The 21,353-nt window shown below is 34.7% G+C and overlaps 1 protein-coding gene across 1 annotated transcript; it reads right to left on the bottom strand.

The window, feature by feature from the left end:
• Nucleotides 1-18,060: 18,060 nt before the first annotated feature.
• LOC148192300 (putative magnesium transporter NIPA3) lies at nt 18,061-21,033 on the bottom strand. The gene is made up of 5 exons (XM_088098006.1): nt 20,650-21,033; nt 20,277-20,391; nt 20,114-20,170; nt 18,523-18,650; nt 18,061-18,231 (listed from the first exon to the last, which is right to left on the bottom strand). Exons 1-5 carry the CDS (start codon nt 21,031-21,033, stop codon nt 18,061-18,063), a joined length of 855 nt encoding a protein of 284 aa, XP_087954132.1.
• Nucleotides 21,034-21,353: the final 320 nt, after the last annotated feature.

Raw genomic sequence — 21,353 nt, forward strand, 5'->3', positions numbered from 1 at the left:
CCTGAATATGCTAAGTTTTTGAAGAAACTCCTCAAAAGAAAGAAATATTTAGAGGAGGACTCTATTGAGATACAAGGTGATTGCAGTGTGATCTTGCAGAAGGCACTTCCTCCAAAGGATAAAGATCCAGGAAGTTTCACTATTCCTTGCACTATTGGGAGGCACAAAATAGGGAAAGCCCTAATTGATTTAGGGTCTAGTATCAATTTGATGCCCTTGTCTGTACTTGAAAAGATTGGAAGTTTTGAAGTCAAGCCTACAAGGATGACTTTATGCATGGCAGATGGATCCACCAAAAGGCCTTATGGTGTGGTGAAGGATGTGGTAGTTAAAACTGACAACCTTAAATTCCTGGTGGACTTTGTTGTTATGGAGATGGGGGAAGATTTGGAAATTCCTATTATTCTTGGAAGGCCATTCATGAAGACGACCAAGGTAATCATCAATGTTGATGATGGAACTATAGCTCTTAAAGACCAAGAAGAGGAGATGACTTTCAATGTCTTCAATGTTGAGCAACCGGTTCGAATAAAGAAGACTAGTCTCAAAGCTGCATGTGAGGATGCACCCGGGACTAGTACAAAAGTTGTTAAACCAGGTAAAAAAGGTAAAAAATGTTTTCTATCACAAGTTAAGGAAGAAGAAAAAGACAGCAAAGGAACATGTGTTCATCTAGACTCACTAGAGAAACATGAAGAGCTGAGACCAAGATACTAGTGAGATTCAACAAAAAGCTTTGGGTTGTGAAAGAACTCGAAGCTGATGGATTGATAGAGATTGAATCTCCAATTTAAAGGAGAACTAAAACGGTGAACAGGAAGCTGCTGAAGATCAATTGGTGTGGAGAAGGAAAAGATGACACCAAGATTAAAGATGTGACATGAGCTTATTGGGTCAAGCTAGTGACGTTAAAGAAGCGCTTACTAAGAAGCAATCCAACTTTCAAAACCTTTCTTTTTAATCTTTTGCTTTCTTTTTAATCAATTGTTTTGTTATTGTACTTTGCTTGAATGAATTAAACTGCTTTGATTCAACTGTGATGTGTTTTGTGATGAGTATTGCTTTGTAATATTCTAGTGTATTGATTGATGTTGAGATGATGCATGGTGTGCTGATATACAGGTAAAACAGGTGCTTGAGGTAAAATTTGATTAAGATACTGAGCATGATGTTTTTCTGAATTCTAGGACTTGAGAGTTTACTTGTGTGAGTTTTGGGCTTCAGAGTTGTTGTGAATAATTGCTATTACTTTGAAAGCGTGAATGATTTTGCCCAAATTTTCTGTGATTGAACTACTTTCTTGCAGGTTTCATATGATCAAGGTCATCTTTTGTTATCCCTTAATTTTTTTAGCCTACTCATGAATTTTTCCAAATAAAAAGAGAACAGTTTGTTCCATCCTTTGAACCTTTAACCTTAAGCACGTTTTGAAAACCCTGTTTTAAATTCTTTTCCTTCAGTTGAGTTGAGAATATTTGTGAGGTATTGATAAATGTTCAAGTTTGGGGTTGCTAGAAAAATAAGCAGTAAGCACAAGGAAAAAGAAAAAGAGAAATCAAAAGAAAAGAAATAAAAGCTCACTGCAAGGGAAAAGGTTGGGAATAAGAAAAAGATCTTCTTGAAAAGAGAACCTGTGTGTAATTGTTAAATTCATAAATATCTCTCTTAACTCAAGGATTTTGCATTCCTGAAAAACCATGTTTCTTCTTAGCCCAGCCAAGTTACAAGCCAAGAAAAGTCCTTGGGATGAAAACCTGCTTGTGAGTATGTTTGGTTTTGGTTAAATGAAAGCCCTTTGGTGTAAATATCTGCACTCTAGTTGACTTTTCTACACTCTGGTTGAAATTTATGCACTCTGGTTGACTTTTCTGCATTCCAACTATTTGGTACTTTAACTCTTCCTTCAAATCATTCCAATAGCGTACAAAATCAAGGGAATTTAGTGATAAAATCAAGTATAACCTCGACTCTCTTATTCACAAAACTAAAGCACAAACATGAGTTAAAGCAAGTTTCTAAGTCAAAAAGGTTGCATTTAGTATCAAAATTACATCACAGATAACGGTATTTTAAACCGTTATCACCTAGCAATTAATTTTGCATTACATACGCACAGAAGCTTAAGATAACCAAAACTCATATCCCTATGTCTAGGCAATACTACTTTTGAGAGCAATTCTTCAGATCTAGGTTTCCCCATATGTGTCCATATCACGAAAACTAATAATCATTGCCATGAATGAGTTAAACATAACAAGCATTGAGTAAAGAAGAATAACTCTAACAATTAATGAAAGAAGCATAAATAAATAAGAATAAATTCAAATACATGAGAGTTCACAAGGTTACATCATCCCCCAACAACAAAGAATGTTTAGCTCCCCATCGTGATGGAGAAACTAGATGAACAATGGAATGAAAAAGATAGAAAAACCCTAAAAATTGAAGAGGAGAGCTTCCGCATCCACTTCTGCCTCTAGAGAATTGAAGAAAATTTGAATTTGTGTTAATTATGTCAAGAGATATTCTCTCTAGGTCTAGCTAATCCTTAAATAGGGTTGAATTGGGCCATAGGCCAATGTTGGCGGTGCTCAGCACCCTTACTTAGGATGCCCAGGTGTGCTTGCGAAGGAGTGGCGCTCAACGTCCAATGGAGGGCGCTCAAGCATGAAACGTTACAGGGAAGATGGCGCTCAACGCCCCAAAAAGGGCGCCTATGCGTGACTGCAAGCTTCCAGCGCTGAGGATCATAAAAAGGGCGCCCAAGCGTGATGTGACCTTCTGCAACCTTCTCTTCCAGTGCTTTTTCTGTCCTTTATGAGTTCCAACTTCTTGACAACTTAACTCCTCTTCCAATTCATCCCAATTTCCTACAAAATCAAGGGAATTTAGTGATAAAATCTTAAAGCGTAATCTCAACTCTCTTATTTACTAAAATAAACCAAAATCAAGAGAACAAACAAGTTTCTAAGTCAAAAAGGGTTCATTTGATATTAAAATTTACTCTCAAATAACGGTGAAATCAACCGTTATCACTAATTGGACAGTCATATAGTACATAAGACCCCCAAGCCCGAGCCTGAAATGACTGGCGAATGGTTTGAAATTTGTTAAATGGCTTTTTCCTTCCATGCAAACTAGGGTTTCTTCAGCCTCCTATTTTATGTGCATTTAGACCGTTTGATGCATTAGAAATATTCACTTTGAAATGTTTGAAAATATGACCATTGGGAGAGAGGTGTGTGGTGCTTCGAATCTTAAACCTGTCAGAATTCAAAAGGTCGGATGCCTTTATCCATTGGATCTGATTAATCTAATGACTAAGGATGACTGACAGGTGGGGCCTTCGCTAGTATAAATAGGGGTGGGCCTCGCTTGCCATTTTCACCTTTGCTCTTTTACTTTCTGTTGCAGATCGATCATTCCTCATATTTTAGGTAATAATATTGACCGTCAACTTGTCTTCATTTAAGGAGTCTTTAGGAAGGGATGGTCGATGATATGAAAATGATGCTTCTTCATCGTCGATGTCACTGTCAATCGCTTCACCCATTTTGGGATCAATCGAGCGAGATGAGAATTTGGTTGGTAGCGTGATTGTTGTAGGTACCAATAAGGTAGTGAGCTTCGAGAGCATTGAAGTTCGTTTTTTGTTAACAATGCTTGCTCTAAGTCACCCCACTATATTGAGTCAGATAACACTAAGTCGCGATTGAACAACTTTAGTCATCTCACAACTCGATCAGTAGGAGTTCGTTTAGGTGAGTTCTTCCTTCACTAGACTAAGAGGTAGTGGTTCACTTACATAAACTCATCCTTCACTGACTTGGCATGCCTTCGGTAGGGGCTCACAAGTGAGCTCATCCTTCACCAATTAAGTGGTGCAATAGGGGTTAACAGATGATTTCATCATTCACAAACTTAGTGGTGTGGCAGGGGTTCACGGATGAACTCATCCTTCATCGACTTAGTAGTGTGGCAGGAATTCACTAATGAACTCATCCTTCACCAACTTAATGGTGTGACAGAGGTTCATAAATGCACTCATCCTTCATCGACTTAGTGTTGCGGCAGGGGTTCATGAATGAACTCATCCTTCACTAAATTAATGATGTGGCAAGGTTTAACAGATGAATTGATCCTTCGTTGACCTAATGGTGCATTAGAGGTGCATTAGGGGTTCATGGATGAACTCATCCATCACCGACCGATTCGTTTTATTCATTGGATTAAGCGATAGAGTTTCACGAATGAACTCGTCCTTCACTAACTTGACATGTTATTGGTAAGCAATAACATAAGTAAACTTTTCCTTCACCAACCTGTTAATATCTAACCTGTTAATATCTAACCGGACCACACTTGCACTCATTTTCTTGAAAATACTTTATTGTATTCATTAAGATGAAAGTTACATGACGTTTGTAAATTTTTTAGTTATTGTAAAACTTCAAATGGAAAGGTTCCAAGTGTTAGGGATGGGTCTTCCCGCCATGCACTAGTTGGTAAGCCTCATTCTTAGGGTCTTCTACAATTCTAAACGGCCCCTCCCAGTTGGATACAAGTTTTCCATGTACCAACTTCTTATGCACTTCATAAGTCTTCATCCACACTAGGTCCCCATTGTTAAAGCTTCTTGGCTAAACCTTTGTGTAGTATCTTCATGCGATTACCCTTTTATTTTCTCGCACGACTTCCACTTTCCTCCTCGCTTGCATCATGTACCACTCCACTCTAAGTTGTGCATCATTCATGGTTTTAGATAACCTCATACATCGGTTGTCGGCAAATGGCCTAGGCCTTAGAGCCATTATCATGTGGTGTAGGGCTATCTTGTGGTTGAGATTTTTTGTTTGTCGTGCGGTATTCTTGAAACGATCCATGAGGGCACAAAAGGATTCTTCTTTCTTCTGCCTAAGATTCACCAGGGCAAAGAGTTTTAAGGTGATGTGATCGATTTGCGGTGAAATGAGTGCCGAACAATGAGCAAATCGCCAAAAAGCGATCTATATAATTGGGTGGCAGTGAGTTGAACCACGCCAAAGCTTCTCTTTTGAGGGAGACAGAAAAAGCTCTAGACCACATCAAGACGCTTATAGTGTAAAAATCCATTTGATTCACGAACATCCTTAAATGCTTGTTTGAATCAGTTGATCCATCGTACTTCTCGATGGTTGGGGAGACTGAGAGCTTGAGAGTCTCCATGATGGACTAGTGTGAAAGGATGTAGATTGGTTGTGTTGACCGTTTGCATGGACGAGTTTTCTCTACTAGCTCTCGTTTTGCCCCCATGGGCAGTTCTGCACGAGTCTTCTTTAGGCTTGGTTGGAGTGGGCTGATGTTCTTGTGGTTTAGTTAATGGTCGAGGCACTGATTGTCAAGTGCTTTGTCGGTGTATGGTCGCATTCTCAACTGTGAGTGCCATTAGCTCCTTTTCATATCTTCGTTGCATTTCCTTCATCTTCCATTGCATGTTCTTTATCATCTCCAACTAACTGGATTGATTCTTCGATTCTTCTATCAGGATGTTGAATGTCATGTTCCTTAAAGTCACTATAGGGCTTATTGGTTGTGAAATACTCATCCTCTCGTAGGCGCCAAAATGCTTCAAGATCACTAATACAATATAGACCTTTTAAGTCTGTCAATTTAAATCTATTTAAAAAAAACAGACTTAAAAGATGTGCAGTAGCACTTTTATAAATAAAAGATACCTGTTAATCAAATAACAAACTTAAATTTAACTCTTTTAAGTCAATAACAGAGATAAATTTATATTTCAAATATATTTTACATCTGTTGAATTTTCAACCGACTTAATTAAATGGTTAAGTATGGTAATTTTAGACTTAGATTTATCTTTTAATTTATGCTACACAGTATCATCCCTCCACTTAGCAATTTCTCTCCCTCCCCTTCGACAGATTTGTTCCAATCTCTCATCCTACGCATCAACATCTCCCCATCTCTTGCCGCAACAAAGACCTCTGGTGACTCACCACCGACAGCTCACCACAACGCGTCAACAACTCCTCTCCCGCGCGCGGTTTCTCTCGCTCTCGTTTGGTGGGCTGTGTTCTCATTCTCGGTAAGTTGGGGCAGCTTATGGGTGCACACGGATGTGCTAAAGTTTGCACTTTTTTGACAAACGTTGGTGTTTTTCTGCTCATGTGAGTTAATTATGCAGCTTAAGGGTTTTTGTTGCTACCACAGTTTATGATTTTGTTTTTCTTTCTCTATGGTATTCACCGTTTTCTTTTGATTGTCATTCCCTTTCTGGTTTCTAAGGATGTAATAGCAATTTCTGTTTTCGGGGGAGGGGGTGTTAGGAAACCAATATAAAACAGGCGAACGCGCGTTAGCAAACCCATATGTGTGTGTGTGTGTGTGTATGTGAAAGTAGTGTTCTAATATTATATATATCACGTGAAGTGCAGAATTTTGTTAATCACGGTGAAGTAGCAGAATTTTGTTAATTGACTATGTGAAAGTAGTTTTATAGTATTATATAGTTCTTGTGAAGTTGGTAATAAGTTTGAAAGTTTTGGGTGGTGAATTAGATCCTAATGCATTTGGATATTTTTTTTATGATTAAAAAGGGGCTACTGATTTTTTTTTTTTTTTTTTGTGAAAATTAGTGTGTATGATTTAGATATAATTTTAGTTCAGTTGCATGGTTTTTATCGTGATTAATTTGATAGAATGCTTTTAAAAATGACACTGAAAAATTCACTTTTAAGGTTTTATTATACATTTCTTCACTTTATTTTATTATTTATTATTTTATTATTAATTATATTTAATTTTCCTTTTTGTTTTACCGGCCAATCGGCAGATTAGTTGTAAACACTTCCTGAAGTATATTAGCAATGGACAAGTTATTTTCTCCAATGTGAAGATTAGGTGTTGTTTAAGTTTTGTTTAGGTTATGTTTAGACTTAAAAGATTAAGTTAAACTTTGTTTAGACTATAAATTTTAAGTTAAACATCTTATTCTTTATTTTGATTTTGAAACTTTATATTATGTACTTGAATTGCACAATTTGTAATATATATTTTATTATGAAAATTTGGTTGTACTTTAGATTTTAGATTAAACAAATAAAATTTAAAAAGTAACAAATTTAATTTGCTTATTTTTATTTATAAATATACAATAGTTAGTCAACAACAGATTTAATTAGTCAACAACAGACTTAAAATTTACGTATGTCGAATCTAAGTCTGTTGTAAAACAGACTTAAAAAGCCCAAAATAACAGGCTTAAAAAACTCATTTTGTACTAGACTTAAAAAACTCATTTTGTACTAGTGGATGTAGGGTCAATGTTAACTTTTAAGTTGATTATCATGAAAGTTAATTGTCATGGTTCATATGATTGATCGATTCACTTTTTTGATCGTCCGATCTCAAGACTTACTTGTAAATATCCAAGATTGACGGTTCGGTTTTCTTGATCGTCCGGTCTCGAAAGTTACTTGTAAATATCCAAGATTGACGGTTTGATTTGCGGCTGATCAAACCGTCTTACGATACAAATATAATCATAGATAATAGCCAAATTATAGAAAAATTGTGTAGCATATTATCTAGCTCTTTCTCGTGGTGTCGCCAGTGACAATGCGGTGGTTGTCGTGGGTTGGATTCAACAATCGTTGTTGCACATGAGCTTGACCTTGAAGTGGAGGGAAGACCATAACAGGGCATCAAAGGACCGGTGGTGGTGGTTGTTGACATTGGAATTACGAGCGTGTGGGATGGAATTGATGACCTAATGTAATATAAGAATAATGATGAAGAGAACCATAAAGGTAATATGAACAAATATAATGAGAATGAAGACGAACAAAGACAATACAACTAATAATTAAAATTAAAATAATATAAAACAATTGAAGCGATTAATATAAATTAATGATAATACAAATATTTCTAACCATATATTTAACATATACAAAATAATGGCTAGTAAAAAATATTTTTTTAATACATAATAACAAAATCATAAAAAAAATAAAATATAGAATCTTTAGCCCAAATCAAAATTTATTTTTTTTGAAAATCAGATAACATACAAACAGATTGTCTTTGTATAACATGATCAAATTCTAAAAGAGATAAAAAATGAAAACACAAATATAAAGAAGAGAGAAAAATGAAATGAGGAAAATAAAGAAGAAAAAAGAAAGTACCTAAGAAAAGAAAAGAATATAATAGACGCAGCATCACATGTTTTGAGATTTATTAACATTTACTGTAAAAAAATGAAATTAAGAATAATGTTTTGTCAACTAAAGTAAATTTGTTGCTAAATTTGATTAATTAATGAATTTTATCTACAAAATTTGTCACTAAATTTGTCATGATATATATTTTATTTATTCGTACGAAATTTTTCACTAAATTTGTCATAATATATATTTTATCTATTCGTACGAAATTTGTCATAATATATATTTTATCTATTCGTAAATTTATTTTATCAATAAATAAAATATGCATTATTAGTGAATTATTTTATTAATAAAATTGTCAATAATTAAAATTTTCAAATCAATCCATAAAATCCTTTCGTAATATAAAATGGTAAGCTATGTAAGTATTTTTACTTTTTAATTATTGATATTTCATTATTTTTAATTTTTATTTTATTTAATTAATTCCTAAATTTTATTTATAAATGTAATTTTAATTATAAGAAAATATTTATTATAAATTTATTTTATTTTATTCTAATTTTTCATCATTAATTATTGATATTATATAATTTTTGTGTTAATTAATTCATTTAAATTTTATTGATAAAATAAATTTTAATTATAGAAAAGCATTTATTACAAACAAAATTTCTTTTATAGTATAATATTTTCAAACCATTAATTAGTATTATTTTATTACTTTTTTTATTTATGTGTTAATTAATTAATTAATTCATTTAAGTTTATTGATAAAAACATTTTAATTGTAAGGAAACATAGTATAAGATTTTTTTCAAAATTAATGATGATATTTTTTACTAATTTATTTTTGGGTTAATTAATTAATTTACAATTTATTGATAAAAATAATTCTAAATATAAAAAGCATTTTTTTTCCAAATATGTTTTATAATATTCTCTTACCATTAGTTATTTATATTTTATTGCTCAGTTAATTGTTGTGCAACATTGATAGTTTTGCCATATGTTTACAAAGATTTCCTCCATCGGAATGTTCTTTGTCTTCTACATATGAAATTAACAATCATGTATGTTAAAATCAGTAATAATGTAGAAGTGGAAATAAGAGTTAATAAAATATAATTAATTAATTAATTAGCTATTTGAATTGACCTCATGTATGTTAATTATATGAATTGAATTAATTATTTTAGCACATAGAATATGAATAATTAATGCTGAGAGAATTTTGGGATACATGTTTCCAATAATTAAAATTTTGAGATAAATGTTTTCCATCAGGTCAAATAAAAAATAAAAAGACATTTTTGTCCTTTAACATCATGCCATTATATATATATATATATCAGATTGAAGAGAAAAAAAATGAGAATTTGCAATGTATACATTAGTGAAAATCGTTGTGTTGTTGTGCATGCTGGCATTGGCATGTGCATCGGCAGACCCAGCTAGTGTGGAAATTACGAATAGTTTAGAGGGATATGAAACTATAAATGTTCACTGCAAATCAAAAGATGATGATCTTGGGTTCCACATTCTCCCTATTGACAAAAGCTACAAATTTAGTTTTCGAACTAACTTTTTTGGGGGAACACTGTTCTTTTGTTCGGTTCAATGGAAAAATGGTCCTTTATTGCATTTTGATGCATTTGACCAAAGTAGAGATTCAGGTATATGTTTAAACTGCCATTGGTATATTATGAAAGATGGACCATGTAGGTACGAATCTGGCATTCTCACATGGTATAAATGGAATTGATGTGCTTTATTTTAATTATCTATTCTTTTATAAAGACAAATGATAACCCTACACTTCTATCTTATGTTATTCCTCCACTTACATTTTTTTTTTATTACTACACCTTTTTAAACTTATATATTTTTATTACTCTTTCTTAAACTATATGTTGAGGCAATTGAAAAGTAGAAAAAAATTATTTAAGATTTTTAAAGTGTTGCGAGACCAAAAGGTAATGTTATATATACAATCGGTCGAAAATGAAATCTTACGTCGCTCAATCGATTGAGCGTCCAACCTTATTAAGATGATAAACGAAGGATTATAGCACCTAAAAAAATTTATAGTGACGATGTGAGTGAAGGACAATTGTATCCTCATAAGTTATTTTGAGCTTTCAGGACCCATAAGTTGTAAACCAAAAGCATTATATTCTAGAGACGAAATAAATAAAAGACAATTTTACTAAATGATCCTTTATGAGTTGGATGTCATAAGATAAACATGTAACCCATTAGGAGTCAACTTTTATTCAAAAACCGTTAAGGGTAGTTTTTAGGGTAGTTATATGTAATTTGTCCAAATATAAATTCAAATATGTAATTGTCCAAGGAGGGTTGAAAATATAAATAGGTTTATTTTGATTTTACAAGAATGACAAATGGAACAATTCATACATACTAAAACACTGCAAACAAAAAAATCAGGGGTGATAAAATAAGACAATTCGAACTATTTTTGGCCTACCAAAATTGAATCGAGCTATGCTAGCAATTAGAAAATGGTTTGGAAGATTCCCACCAATGTTATGTTGCTACTTCTAGAAGAACAGCTCTCCAATTTCTTCTTTGACCCAAATTCTTTTGGAAGAAACACCCAACATGTTTTACTGTAGTAGCAAGATGTGGTATTCTATTCTATGTTTGCAATAACCCTAATTAAAAAAAAAACCCTAATTTCTAACCTTGATTCTCAGATTACAAGTAGATAGAGGAATTGACAATGTCAATTGTAAACCAATTGCAACACGAACCTAGAAAATGAACTAAGGCAAATCAATGACAACGAAAACATAAACATGTGGTGCCTTTGCTTCACTCTTCTACCTTGCCTTGCTCCACCCTATAAAGATAGGGTGAGATTAGATTCAGACTATGAAAAGATAGTTGAGAGGGATTCACATTCAAAGTTTAGTGACGTTCGCAGTCTCACGAGGTTCACAATCTCGCAAAGTTCACACTCTCATAGTGTTCGTACTCTCGTGGTGTTCATAGTTTTACATTGATGTTTGCATTCTCAAAAACGTTCGCACTCTCGCGGCGTTCACACTCTCGCAACATTTGTACTATTGTGGTGTTCATAGTTTCACGATGGTGTTTGCACTCTCGGAACGTTCATACTCTCATGGCGTTTACACTCCCAGAAAAGCCAAAAACACAACATACAAACCTAATTTTGCGAGCTAAGTTAATTAACGTGTAACAAGCCGACGAGTTTGCATGTCCTGCCTTGCATCTGGTCTGACAGGTTGGTGGGCTGGATGGGCGAGAGTATTGTGTTTTGACATGTTCAAACGCATTTCTCGACCTGCCTTTATTTAGTCAGGTACTTTGTTACTCCTAGGAAAAATGGTTAATCCAATGTTGATGGTTGCAATTTTCTTTCCTTAGTAATTTTCTTTATGCAATTTACTTCAATGTTCTTGTTACTTTATTGCAACTTCTCCGATCACCACATATACCACTTTGAGTTTTATCACTTTTACGCTACACCTCATTGATTGTTGTTGCATTTCCATTTTCATCTTTATAAATAAACCAAATAAAACAAAAATATAGACTAGTGATGCACGAGATTATCATTGAAATTCGAGTAATAAAGAGATTATAATAATTAAGTGTGTGGGTGAAATTGGTACACGAAATCAATAATCTATACACTAAATTAATTTTATCCATCGACATTGAGACGTGAAAACACCCCAGTTAGATTGAAAAATGATTTTTTGTTGTCCCTATGAAAAAGAACTCACATTAAGCGATTTAGTTTTGAGCAATATTATGATATCGATTGAGACTAAATCCCCGAGAAGCAAAGACACTTATCCATGTCACAATGTTGAAAAACTTTCCTCAGTTTCTCACCACATGATGATATCTTAGTCTATGTGACTTAGATCATCAGTGAAACAAGGAGATTTGTTACAACATAATTTTCAATCCTTAATACAGAAATCAAATAATAATTCACATAAATATCATCCAAGATATGTGACAACATATTCATACAAGTCTTCATCATTTTCAATAGTAATTTTCATACAACATAATTTACATTTTGTTAAGAAATAAACTTTAAGTCTAACTCAACCTTACAAATTTGGCTTGTAATAAGATGATGTTTGCATTCACTTATATATTCTAAATTAACCTTATAACTAATTAATGTGAGATTTCAAAAATAATTCAATTAATATACAAATAATTACATCTATCATAAACATTCAAATATAATCTATTAAAGAGAAAAGCAAAGAAAAAGAAAGAAATTGGAAAATAAAAACCAGGTTTAAATCTATGTACTATCACTAATACAAAAATAGTGTATAATGTAACACATTCAACGTCCAATCACAAAATAGTCAATGTTAACAATGATCAGTGACAGTATTGTAAATAAATTCAACTGGTAGACATCATGTAGATGTAGCATTCGACGTCTTAAACTAAATGACGTCCAACCATTAACACCTTCGACATTAAACTTTAACCAGAACAAACGTATAACGTCCGCTTAGGCAACAACTGACGTCCAATCCAAAATAAATGAATACTAAACGCTCATATGCTTCCCCACATTTACACTTTAAATAGAGTTTCAGATCCTTTTGAAACCCTACACCTCCATTCACCAAACTTTTGGTTCCAAGTAGAGCTTTCTTATTCAAATTCATTTTTATAACTTTTTGTCTTTGGGTTTGTATCAACTCCTTCAAGTTTACAAAAGCAAGGCATTTTGTTGTCTTTATGATCAGCTTTTGTGAAGCTTGAAAGTATGATACAAACCCAGAGCAAAAAGTTAACAGATATGGATTTCAAAATCCTACTCCATTTTACATAACCTATGGTTCTTTTACTAGTTTGGTTTTCATTTTTGCCTATGTTTTGTTATAATGTATTTCTTTTCGTTTTGTTTTCATTTCTAAACCTATGTTTTTTAAGAATGGATTTCTTTTTGAAATCCTTTAAGCTATTTGACGTCAGATTTAATGATAATTCGACGTCATATTATACTTTAACGTCGGCCAATTCCCAAGGTCGACATCCTTTGGTATATTTGAATGATCCATTTTACAACATAATTTTCAATTCTTAATTCACAACTCAAAAAATAATTCACATATCATCTCATATATGTGATTACATATTGATACAAGTCTTTAGCATTTTCAATAATCATTTCTATACAACATAATTCAAATTTTGTTAAGTCAAACTTACAAAATTAACTTGTAAGATGAGGTTTGCACTTACTTATATAAACTTGTTAACGGTTGAAAATATCGTTATCTGTGATGTAATTTTGATGCTAAATACACCGTTTTCTGCTTAGAAACGTTCTTGGAATCATATTTTTCTGTTAAGTTGTGTGAATAAGAGAGTTGAGGGTGAATTTGATGATTTTATGACTAATTCCCTTTGTTTTGATAGAAAACGAGTTAATATGGAAAGCAGCAGGGATAAAGTGCTAAGGAGATAGAGCTCGGAAAGGTCCAGAAAAAGCACCAGAAGGAAGGAAGCTCGAGGTTGGGGCGCCCTTTTTGGAGGCTTCAGCGTAGCAAACCACCGCCCACCACCTGAGTGCCCCTTTTGGGGCGCTTGAGCGCCAACAACACGAAGCTTGGGCGTCCTCTAGAAGGCTTAAGCGCAGGAAGTGTCACTCACCAAATGCGGGACAACTCAACACATGATAGAGTTAATTCTAAGGTAAGGTCATAAAATTATTACCGATCATATAGGTCTTCAGTAAATATAAGTAATAGATTTTACTTTCATGATCAAGGTGGGATTGTTTTCTCAAACATTATGACAACAGTTCACCTCTTTCACGACCTCACCTTATAATTTCTTTCAGTTTGATACAGGTGGAATTGTTTTCTTTTAATTTTATAATAATTATATATAAATTGAACTACACTACAAACTAAATCAAATTGAATTATTTTAAATTAGTTAAAATATCTTATTTGTTTTTATTAATAAATGATTTATTTTAAAATTTTCAAAACTTAAAAAAAAGAAACCCCAAACCCTTGTTCACCTCCCTCATTCTTGTTCACCTCCCTCATTCCGCTCAACCCTTTGTCTTTTATGTCTCTCACTCCAACCTTTTCTCTGTCATTTCTATTGTAGTCCCAATTGAAAAAATCAGAAACACTTGTCGTTAAACAATTTGTCTTTGTAAAGAGTTGAGTCATTGGCATATTCACTTTCAGGCAAAGGTTCATTCAAGATCTCTTCAATTTCACCATCTTTACTAACCTTTATAATTTCATCATCTGCATAGGTTGAATCATCATCTCTAAAAAAAACCCTCTAGGTCAATTACCAATTCCTTCGGATGTCATTATGCTCGTGAAAATTAAATAAAATTATATACGAAAAAAATTATAAAATGAAAACTCATTATAAAATCATTTTTTGTAAGAAATTGTTTAACGAGTGTGTCTGATTTTTTCAGACCAATTACCAATTCCTTTGATGTCATTATGTTTGTGAAAATTGGATAAAATTAGATAAGACAAAAATTATAAAATGAAAACTCATTATAAGGACTAGATTGTGCTTTGCATGACATTAATGGATGTATTCCTCTTGTTTGGTGCAATTCGTTGACCCTAGACTGGGTGTCTTCCTCTCGGTTAGGGAAAATGGTTATTAAGGGTGTCTAACAGGGGCTTTGTTCCTGGACAGTACGTGTACGAGGGAAGAATAAAATAGGTGTGATAAGTGAAAGATATGAATGATGATTGGAGTGGTGAGGAATAAAATGAGTTGAGTTATTTGAGGAGAATAAATAGGTGTGATGCATGGAGAGTTTCGGTTAGATGTGCGTGATGGGAATAGGTCAAATAGAGTAGAGTAGATGGTTTCTTGGAAGAGGATGTATGAGTGAGAATCATGGGAAAGTGTAAATGATTTTGTCGGATGTGGTAGATGAGTGTGTGAATGGGTACATGAATGAAGAGAAGGTGAGGACGAGAGAAGATATGTATGAGGGTGTTGTGAGGGGATGAAGAGTGTGTGTATGTGGGAGGGGAATGAAGAGTGTGTGAGAGTGTGAGCGTCGTGTTCCCAATTAGAGAGCCTCGGATGGGTTGTGGAAATTTAGAATGTGCGTGCGAATATATTAAAGTGGAGTGATGTCTGCTAAATAGTTTTGTCTGGAGGCGAGGGAGGAAAGAACAAGAAGAGAGAAATAAGAAGGGGTTGTATTATAAGAGGAGTGGTTGAAGTTGGAAGAAAAGAAAGATGAGGATAAGAAGGAGAAAAGTTAATGTGTAGAAGTAGAGTTAGAAAGGAAGCTGGGCAAGTTTACGTGAAGGTGCTTCTGGTGTTGATGGGTTTCGGAAACAGTGGAGGGGAATAGAAAAAAAGAAGAAGAAGAAGAAGGGATTTAGGGTTACGTGATTATTATGCATGAATAGAATGTTGGAGCTTTGAAGGGTATGAGTAGAAGTTGAGAGAAAGCAAGGGGAAGAGAGTCATGCAGGGTTAGCCATGTAAAAATTAGGGTGATTTTTATTGGTTGGATTTTACAATGCAGTAGGAGAAAGGAAGTTAATGGGTTGGGATGGCTAAGGGTTGCATGTGATAGTATGGGGCTCCGCGGAAATAAGAGAGAAAGAGAAGTATAATAGTGTGGAGCATGCAATTACGAGGGAGAGAAAAAGGTCCTTATATAATTAAGTTTACGTATAGGGTTTAACGAAAAAGATAGGAGTGGAGATTGTTGGATGCAAGAAATGGTGTGTGTGGGTCCCACGGTGGAAAATTGAGCAAAGAAAATAAAGAAAATGAATAAAAATAAAACGAGGGGCAACTTGTTGTAGTTGACATTGATCACAACAAGGAACAAATTTAAAATAAGACTTCAAATCATATTGAAGAAAACCATTATAGTAAGCAAAATATATATATATATATATATAAACTTCGGAAAACAAGGAAATAATAGTATAGAATGTGCTTAAGGTTTTGTTAATGGTGAATTGGGCCACGGTTTTAATTCTGCACCAAACATTTCCTCCATATCTTTCTGCAGAAGAATATGTAAAAAATCCAAAATATTTTAGCATTATTCGAATAAGAGCATTTCATATCAAAATAATCAGAATGTACCAAACCAGCAAGTATTTGAAGAGGCTATATATTTGAGGGAAAAAATAGTTGCTACCTGTAAAATAATATTATTTTGAGACGTACAACGGTCTAACATTTGGATCACTTTAGTGTTTGAAACTCTTTTGAAATCCAAGTACTCTTGCAACCGCTCGTTCCAATATTCAGAGGGTATTTCCATAAAACACTCGATGTCAAAGTCAGCTTAACGTTACACAGTTTAAATATTAATAGTGCAGTAAATACAGATCACCTACCTCATTACCTCAAACCTGTATTTAAGTGACCACCAATTCACTTATTTGATTGTCTAGTCTCGAGGGTGACTCACACAGATCTAAGCTTGATTGTCCAATCTGTGGCTGACCGGACGGTCATATAGTACACAAGACCCCAAGCCTAAGCTCGAAATGACTAGCGAATGGGTTTGAAATTTGTTAAATGGCTTTTGCCTTCCATGCAAACTAGGGTTTCTTTAGCCACCTATATATTTTATGTGCATTTAGACCGCTTGACGCATCAACAATATTCGCTTCGACGTGTTTGAAAATATGACCATTGGGAGAGGTGTGTGTGGTGCTTCGAATCTCGAACATGTAAAAATTCAAAAGGTCAGATGCCTTTATCCATTGGATCTATCTTGATCTAATGACTAAGGACGACTCACAGGTGGGGCCTTTGCTTCTATAAATAGGGGTGTGCCTCGCTTGCCATTTTCATCTTTGCTATTGTACTTTCTGTTGCAGATCGATCGTTCCTCATATTTTAGGTAATAATGTTGAACGTCAACTTGTCTTCATTCAAGGAATCTTTAGGAAGGGGTGGTCAAGGGTATGCAAAAGATGCTTCTTCATCATCGATGTCACTGTCAATCGCTTCACGCATTTTGGGATCAATCGAGCGGGACGACGATTTGGTCGGTAGCATGACTGTTGTAGATAACAATAAGATCACTAGCTTCGAGAGCATTGCAGTTCGTTTTTTGTTGGATGTCCACACAAAAAATGAGGAAGTGTGATAATTACTTATTATTCACACTTATTAAAACCCCTTCTTTGTCTTGATTCATGTGTTTTGTGTTAAAATTCAATGAAAAGATGCAAAATTTGTACATTAGTGTTATAGAGATAGAGAATTATCTAGTTTTGGTTAATTTTGAAGGAAAGTGGAAGATTGAAGCTTGTTAAATTATTTTTGCCAAAAGTTGCTCGCCTAGCGAGTCCTCTCACTACAAAAAAGAAGGGCATTACCGAAGGCCATAAGCCCTCGGAAATAGCCAGAAGCCGTCGGAAAAGGGTATTTACAGACGGCTTATCGACGGCCAAAGAGCCCTCAGTAAATCCCTTGTCGCTAACATTTACCGAAGGCTTTTGCCCTTCGGTAATTACCGAGGGCCAAAAGCCTTCGGTAATTATCGAGGGCCAAAAGCCTTCGGTAATTACCGAGGGCCAAAAGCCTTCGGTAAAAATCAGGCAGGATTAAAGAATAAAGAATCAATGAACTACATTTAAAATCTCTAGCAAATTGTAATGTAGCTGGTAATGCGATGAACTCTATAATTTCCTTTCAAGTTAAATCATATTCCGGAACATATATCTTGAAGAAGGTAATAATGAATGTAATCTTTTGTCATTCAACAAAGAATAAAGTATGATTCTTATATTCCAATACATATATCTCCAGAAGAAAAAAGGCTACAAATTATAAAATCTAACTATAAATAGAAAGCTCTTATGAATCGTCATTTACATTCTTGGCAATCTTCAAAAGAAACCTTATTAAGATAATTCATTTGCATGATGACACATATAGCCACAACTAACATAAAAAACCATGTCTCTGGGTAGATCAACTGATTTTTCCCTTCAAAAGTTAACTTCAAAGAAGTCCCGAGGGCCTTAACACTCATCACCTGTAAAATTATAGCAATCCAACGTAGATCAGCCTCAGTATTATTGTAGTGAAAAGCAAACATTTTTCAGTAAGTATTATTATAGAAATAATTATGCAAGTAAAAAATATATAAAAACCGTATGGAAGCTGAAAGTCTATTTATGAAATTCATTACTAGAACACAGTAGTGAATAGTAAAGACCATATTACTTTGAACATGAAATCATGTTCCTCGGATTATATACTATGAAGTGTAGATCAATCATCAAACATAAGATTTAACAGGAGAGAAAACATTTAATTTACTTACAGAGAGGGAACCCATCAATGAACAAATGCCAGTATAAACTAGCACATTTGTATGCCCACATTTTGGTGCAAAATTGAAGACCAGAATGAATACCAATACTATTACTAAGCCCCCATATGCCAGAAAAGCTGCAAGCACGGAGAAGACCTTCGTAATGAAGGAGCTACTATGAATAACATTATACTAATTCAGAGTATGAATGTTTTGGTCTTACATCATATTTATATTACCATAACTCACTTTGGTTATATTCTTTTTTGTTTCAATTTACTCTTCATTAAGAAAAAAGTGATAATTAATGTTAACCTTGCTAGTGAAGCCTTATATTGTGATCAATGGCAAGTCTTCCTTTGTTTTAACTAATTAACCTCATAAATCATACTAAATATTCAGGGAGTTTCAATCAATTCATTTGATATGAAAAACGAGAGCTTTCCATTAATTTATGCTGGAAATGCACCAAACATCAATGGTGGATACAATAGTTCCATATCTAGGTACCAAAATCTAATCTTTCTCTCTGGTAACAATTTTACAATTACATTTAGTGAGTCTTATTTCTTTATCCTTACACCATGACTACTTAGGTTTTGCATCAACCATTCCTTAGACGAGAATTTGGTGAAGGGGAAAATTGTTTTGTGTGATGGTCTTAAAGAATCTTCATCTCTGGGATTGGTGTCTGGAGCAGCTGGTGTTTTATTGAGAAGTGCAGTGCCAGAAGATGTGACTTCTATCTATGCATTGCCAACGGTTCAACTTGGCCTTAGAAACGGGGCACTCATACATTCTTACATAAATCTAACAAGGTATATTTTTACTACACACATCCCATCACTTAAGAATCACAGGAGCAATTTTCATTCGTGTATACATATGACTAATTTATATTATATTAACTGCATACTATACAGTAATCCCACTGCTACTATATTTAAGAGTAATGAAGGTAAAGACTCAGTAGCCCCTTACATAGCTTCATTCTCATCTAGAGGACCAAATGCAATCACTCCAAACATTCTAAAGGTAATATACATATCAATTTGTATTTTCAAAGAAACAGTTTGCTTATTCTAACCATTTCTTGATTTTGCAGCCTGATTTAGCTGCTCCAGGGGTTGAGATTTTAGCTGCATGGTCTCCAATTTCTCCTGTTTCTGATGTAAGAGGAGATAACAAAATTGCAAACTACAGTGTAGTGTCTGGAACTTCAATGGCATGCCACTGAAGATAAAACTACACTGTACATTAAACCATACAGAAACAGGTTCTGCAAGAAATCAGATGAAGAAAAAATGACCATGACAAACAAATATTTGCATCTAGCTAATAATAAAGCATGTAAAACATGAAATCTGGGTTCCACTACCTAATGTAAAACGAGTCAGTTGATCCTAACTTACCAGATTCAAAAAATTTATTAAAAATAAAATCCAATTAACTCCAGACAATTAATTGATAAAATCAAAACCAATTATTAATACAAGACAAAAGGTAAGAGAAAATCTAGAATCTAGCAGCCCCGTCCTGCCATGTTAAAAAACAAAGTTTTAAGCATAAAAACAAAATTAAAACAACACTGAAAGCTTACTTGTGATCATTCCCACCCACCAGAGTGGCTCCAAGAGATAATAATACCCACCAAAACCTGCAAAATGGCAAAGAAAACAAAATCATGTATAACCAAATACAAGCTTCCAAATAGAAATTCTAATTGTTAAAGGAAAAATAAGAAAAATAAGAAATTCCCTGACCAGCCCTGACACCAGAAGCTGCTGCAGCTCTTCTGAGACCTTGCTTCTTAAGGATGAAACTTGCCCCAATGAACCCACTTGACACCAAAGCCAGTATGAGACCTTTCAGATTCTCCTTGGACAGACCCATCACGATTAACCGAACTAAAATTAGGATTGGTCATCAATAACACTCTTCAACAATTATAACACACACACATTAACCGAACTAAAATTCTATACTCTCTCCGATGGTCATCTCGAACTCCAATCAAAATTGGAGTTTCATTCTCATAATTATTACAGTGAAGCTAGTTGATCAGAGCGGAATTCTGGTCTAATTTAGCACTAAAAAAGAGATGCAAGACAAAGAAAAGAAACGACAGAGCACCACCGTATAGCAAAGGCGCTTGAGCACCTCGAGGCTCCCTCCAAATCTCCGCCACCACGCCGTCACCTTCGTCTTCCTCCTCCTGTGCCGCCTCTTCCTCAAGGCAAAGTCTGCACAACAGGCACGACGCGTGGAGGTCGAGTCACGGCGTGATGCAACCAGCATGGTAAAGGTGTTTGCAGGGCAACTATTTGGCCTCGGCGTCAAAGAGGGAAATTTGGTCTTTGCACACAGCGAAGAAAACGAAGCCGTTGGGGTCGAGCGCGAAAAGGACCGAGGGTGTGACGTTGACGGAGGGGAAAGGGTGGCGTTTGGCGGGGAGGGGCTTCGGGGAGAGGAGTAAGAGCGCGTCCTGGAAAATGAGGTCAAAGAGGGGTGATTCGGCATCGTTTTGGGAGAAGGAAGAGTCCATTAGTTCGAGGAAGGAGGTGTGGCAATGGGGACAGAGGAGAGGCGAGGGAAGGAGTGTGAGGGACACGCTCATATCGCATTCGTGGCACCAGTAGGTCTTCGCTTTTGGCTCCGCTGTCGTCGCCATTGGAGGTGTTTCCCTCTGCAAATGATTGTGAACTTAACAGGGAGGCACCCTCTGCGATTGCACGAACCCGCTCCACCACCGGAAATGCTCGCGCTCTTCACACCACCGTTATGCCAACAGAAGATGGAAGGGACCGATGATGCGCAAAGAAAAGGGAATCAAACGAAGG

This window comes from Vigna umbellata, chromosome 9 (genome assembly GCF_029865625.1).
Source record: "Vigna umbellata cultivar VRB3 chromosome 9, Vumbellata_1.0, whole genome shotgun sequence".
In the NCBI taxonomy this organism is placed as follows: domain Eukaryota; kingdom Viridiplantae; phylum Streptophyta; class Magnoliopsida; order Fabales; family Fabaceae; genus Vigna; species Vigna umbellata.

Coding starts and splice junctions, on each gene's coding strand:
- LOC148192300 (XM_088098006.1), bottom strand. CDS start 21,033: ATGCCGAATCACCCCTCTTTGACCTCATTTTCCAGGACGCGCTCTTAC. Junction 20,171..20,276: donor AGCTTCTGGTGTCAGGGCTG/GTCAGGGAATTT, acceptor GCCATTTTGCAG/GTTTTGGTGGGTATTATTAT. Junction 18,651..20,113: donor GTGGGTGGGAATGATCACAA/GTAAGCTTTCAG, acceptor CCGTGCTTGCAG/CTTTTCTGGCATATGGGGGC.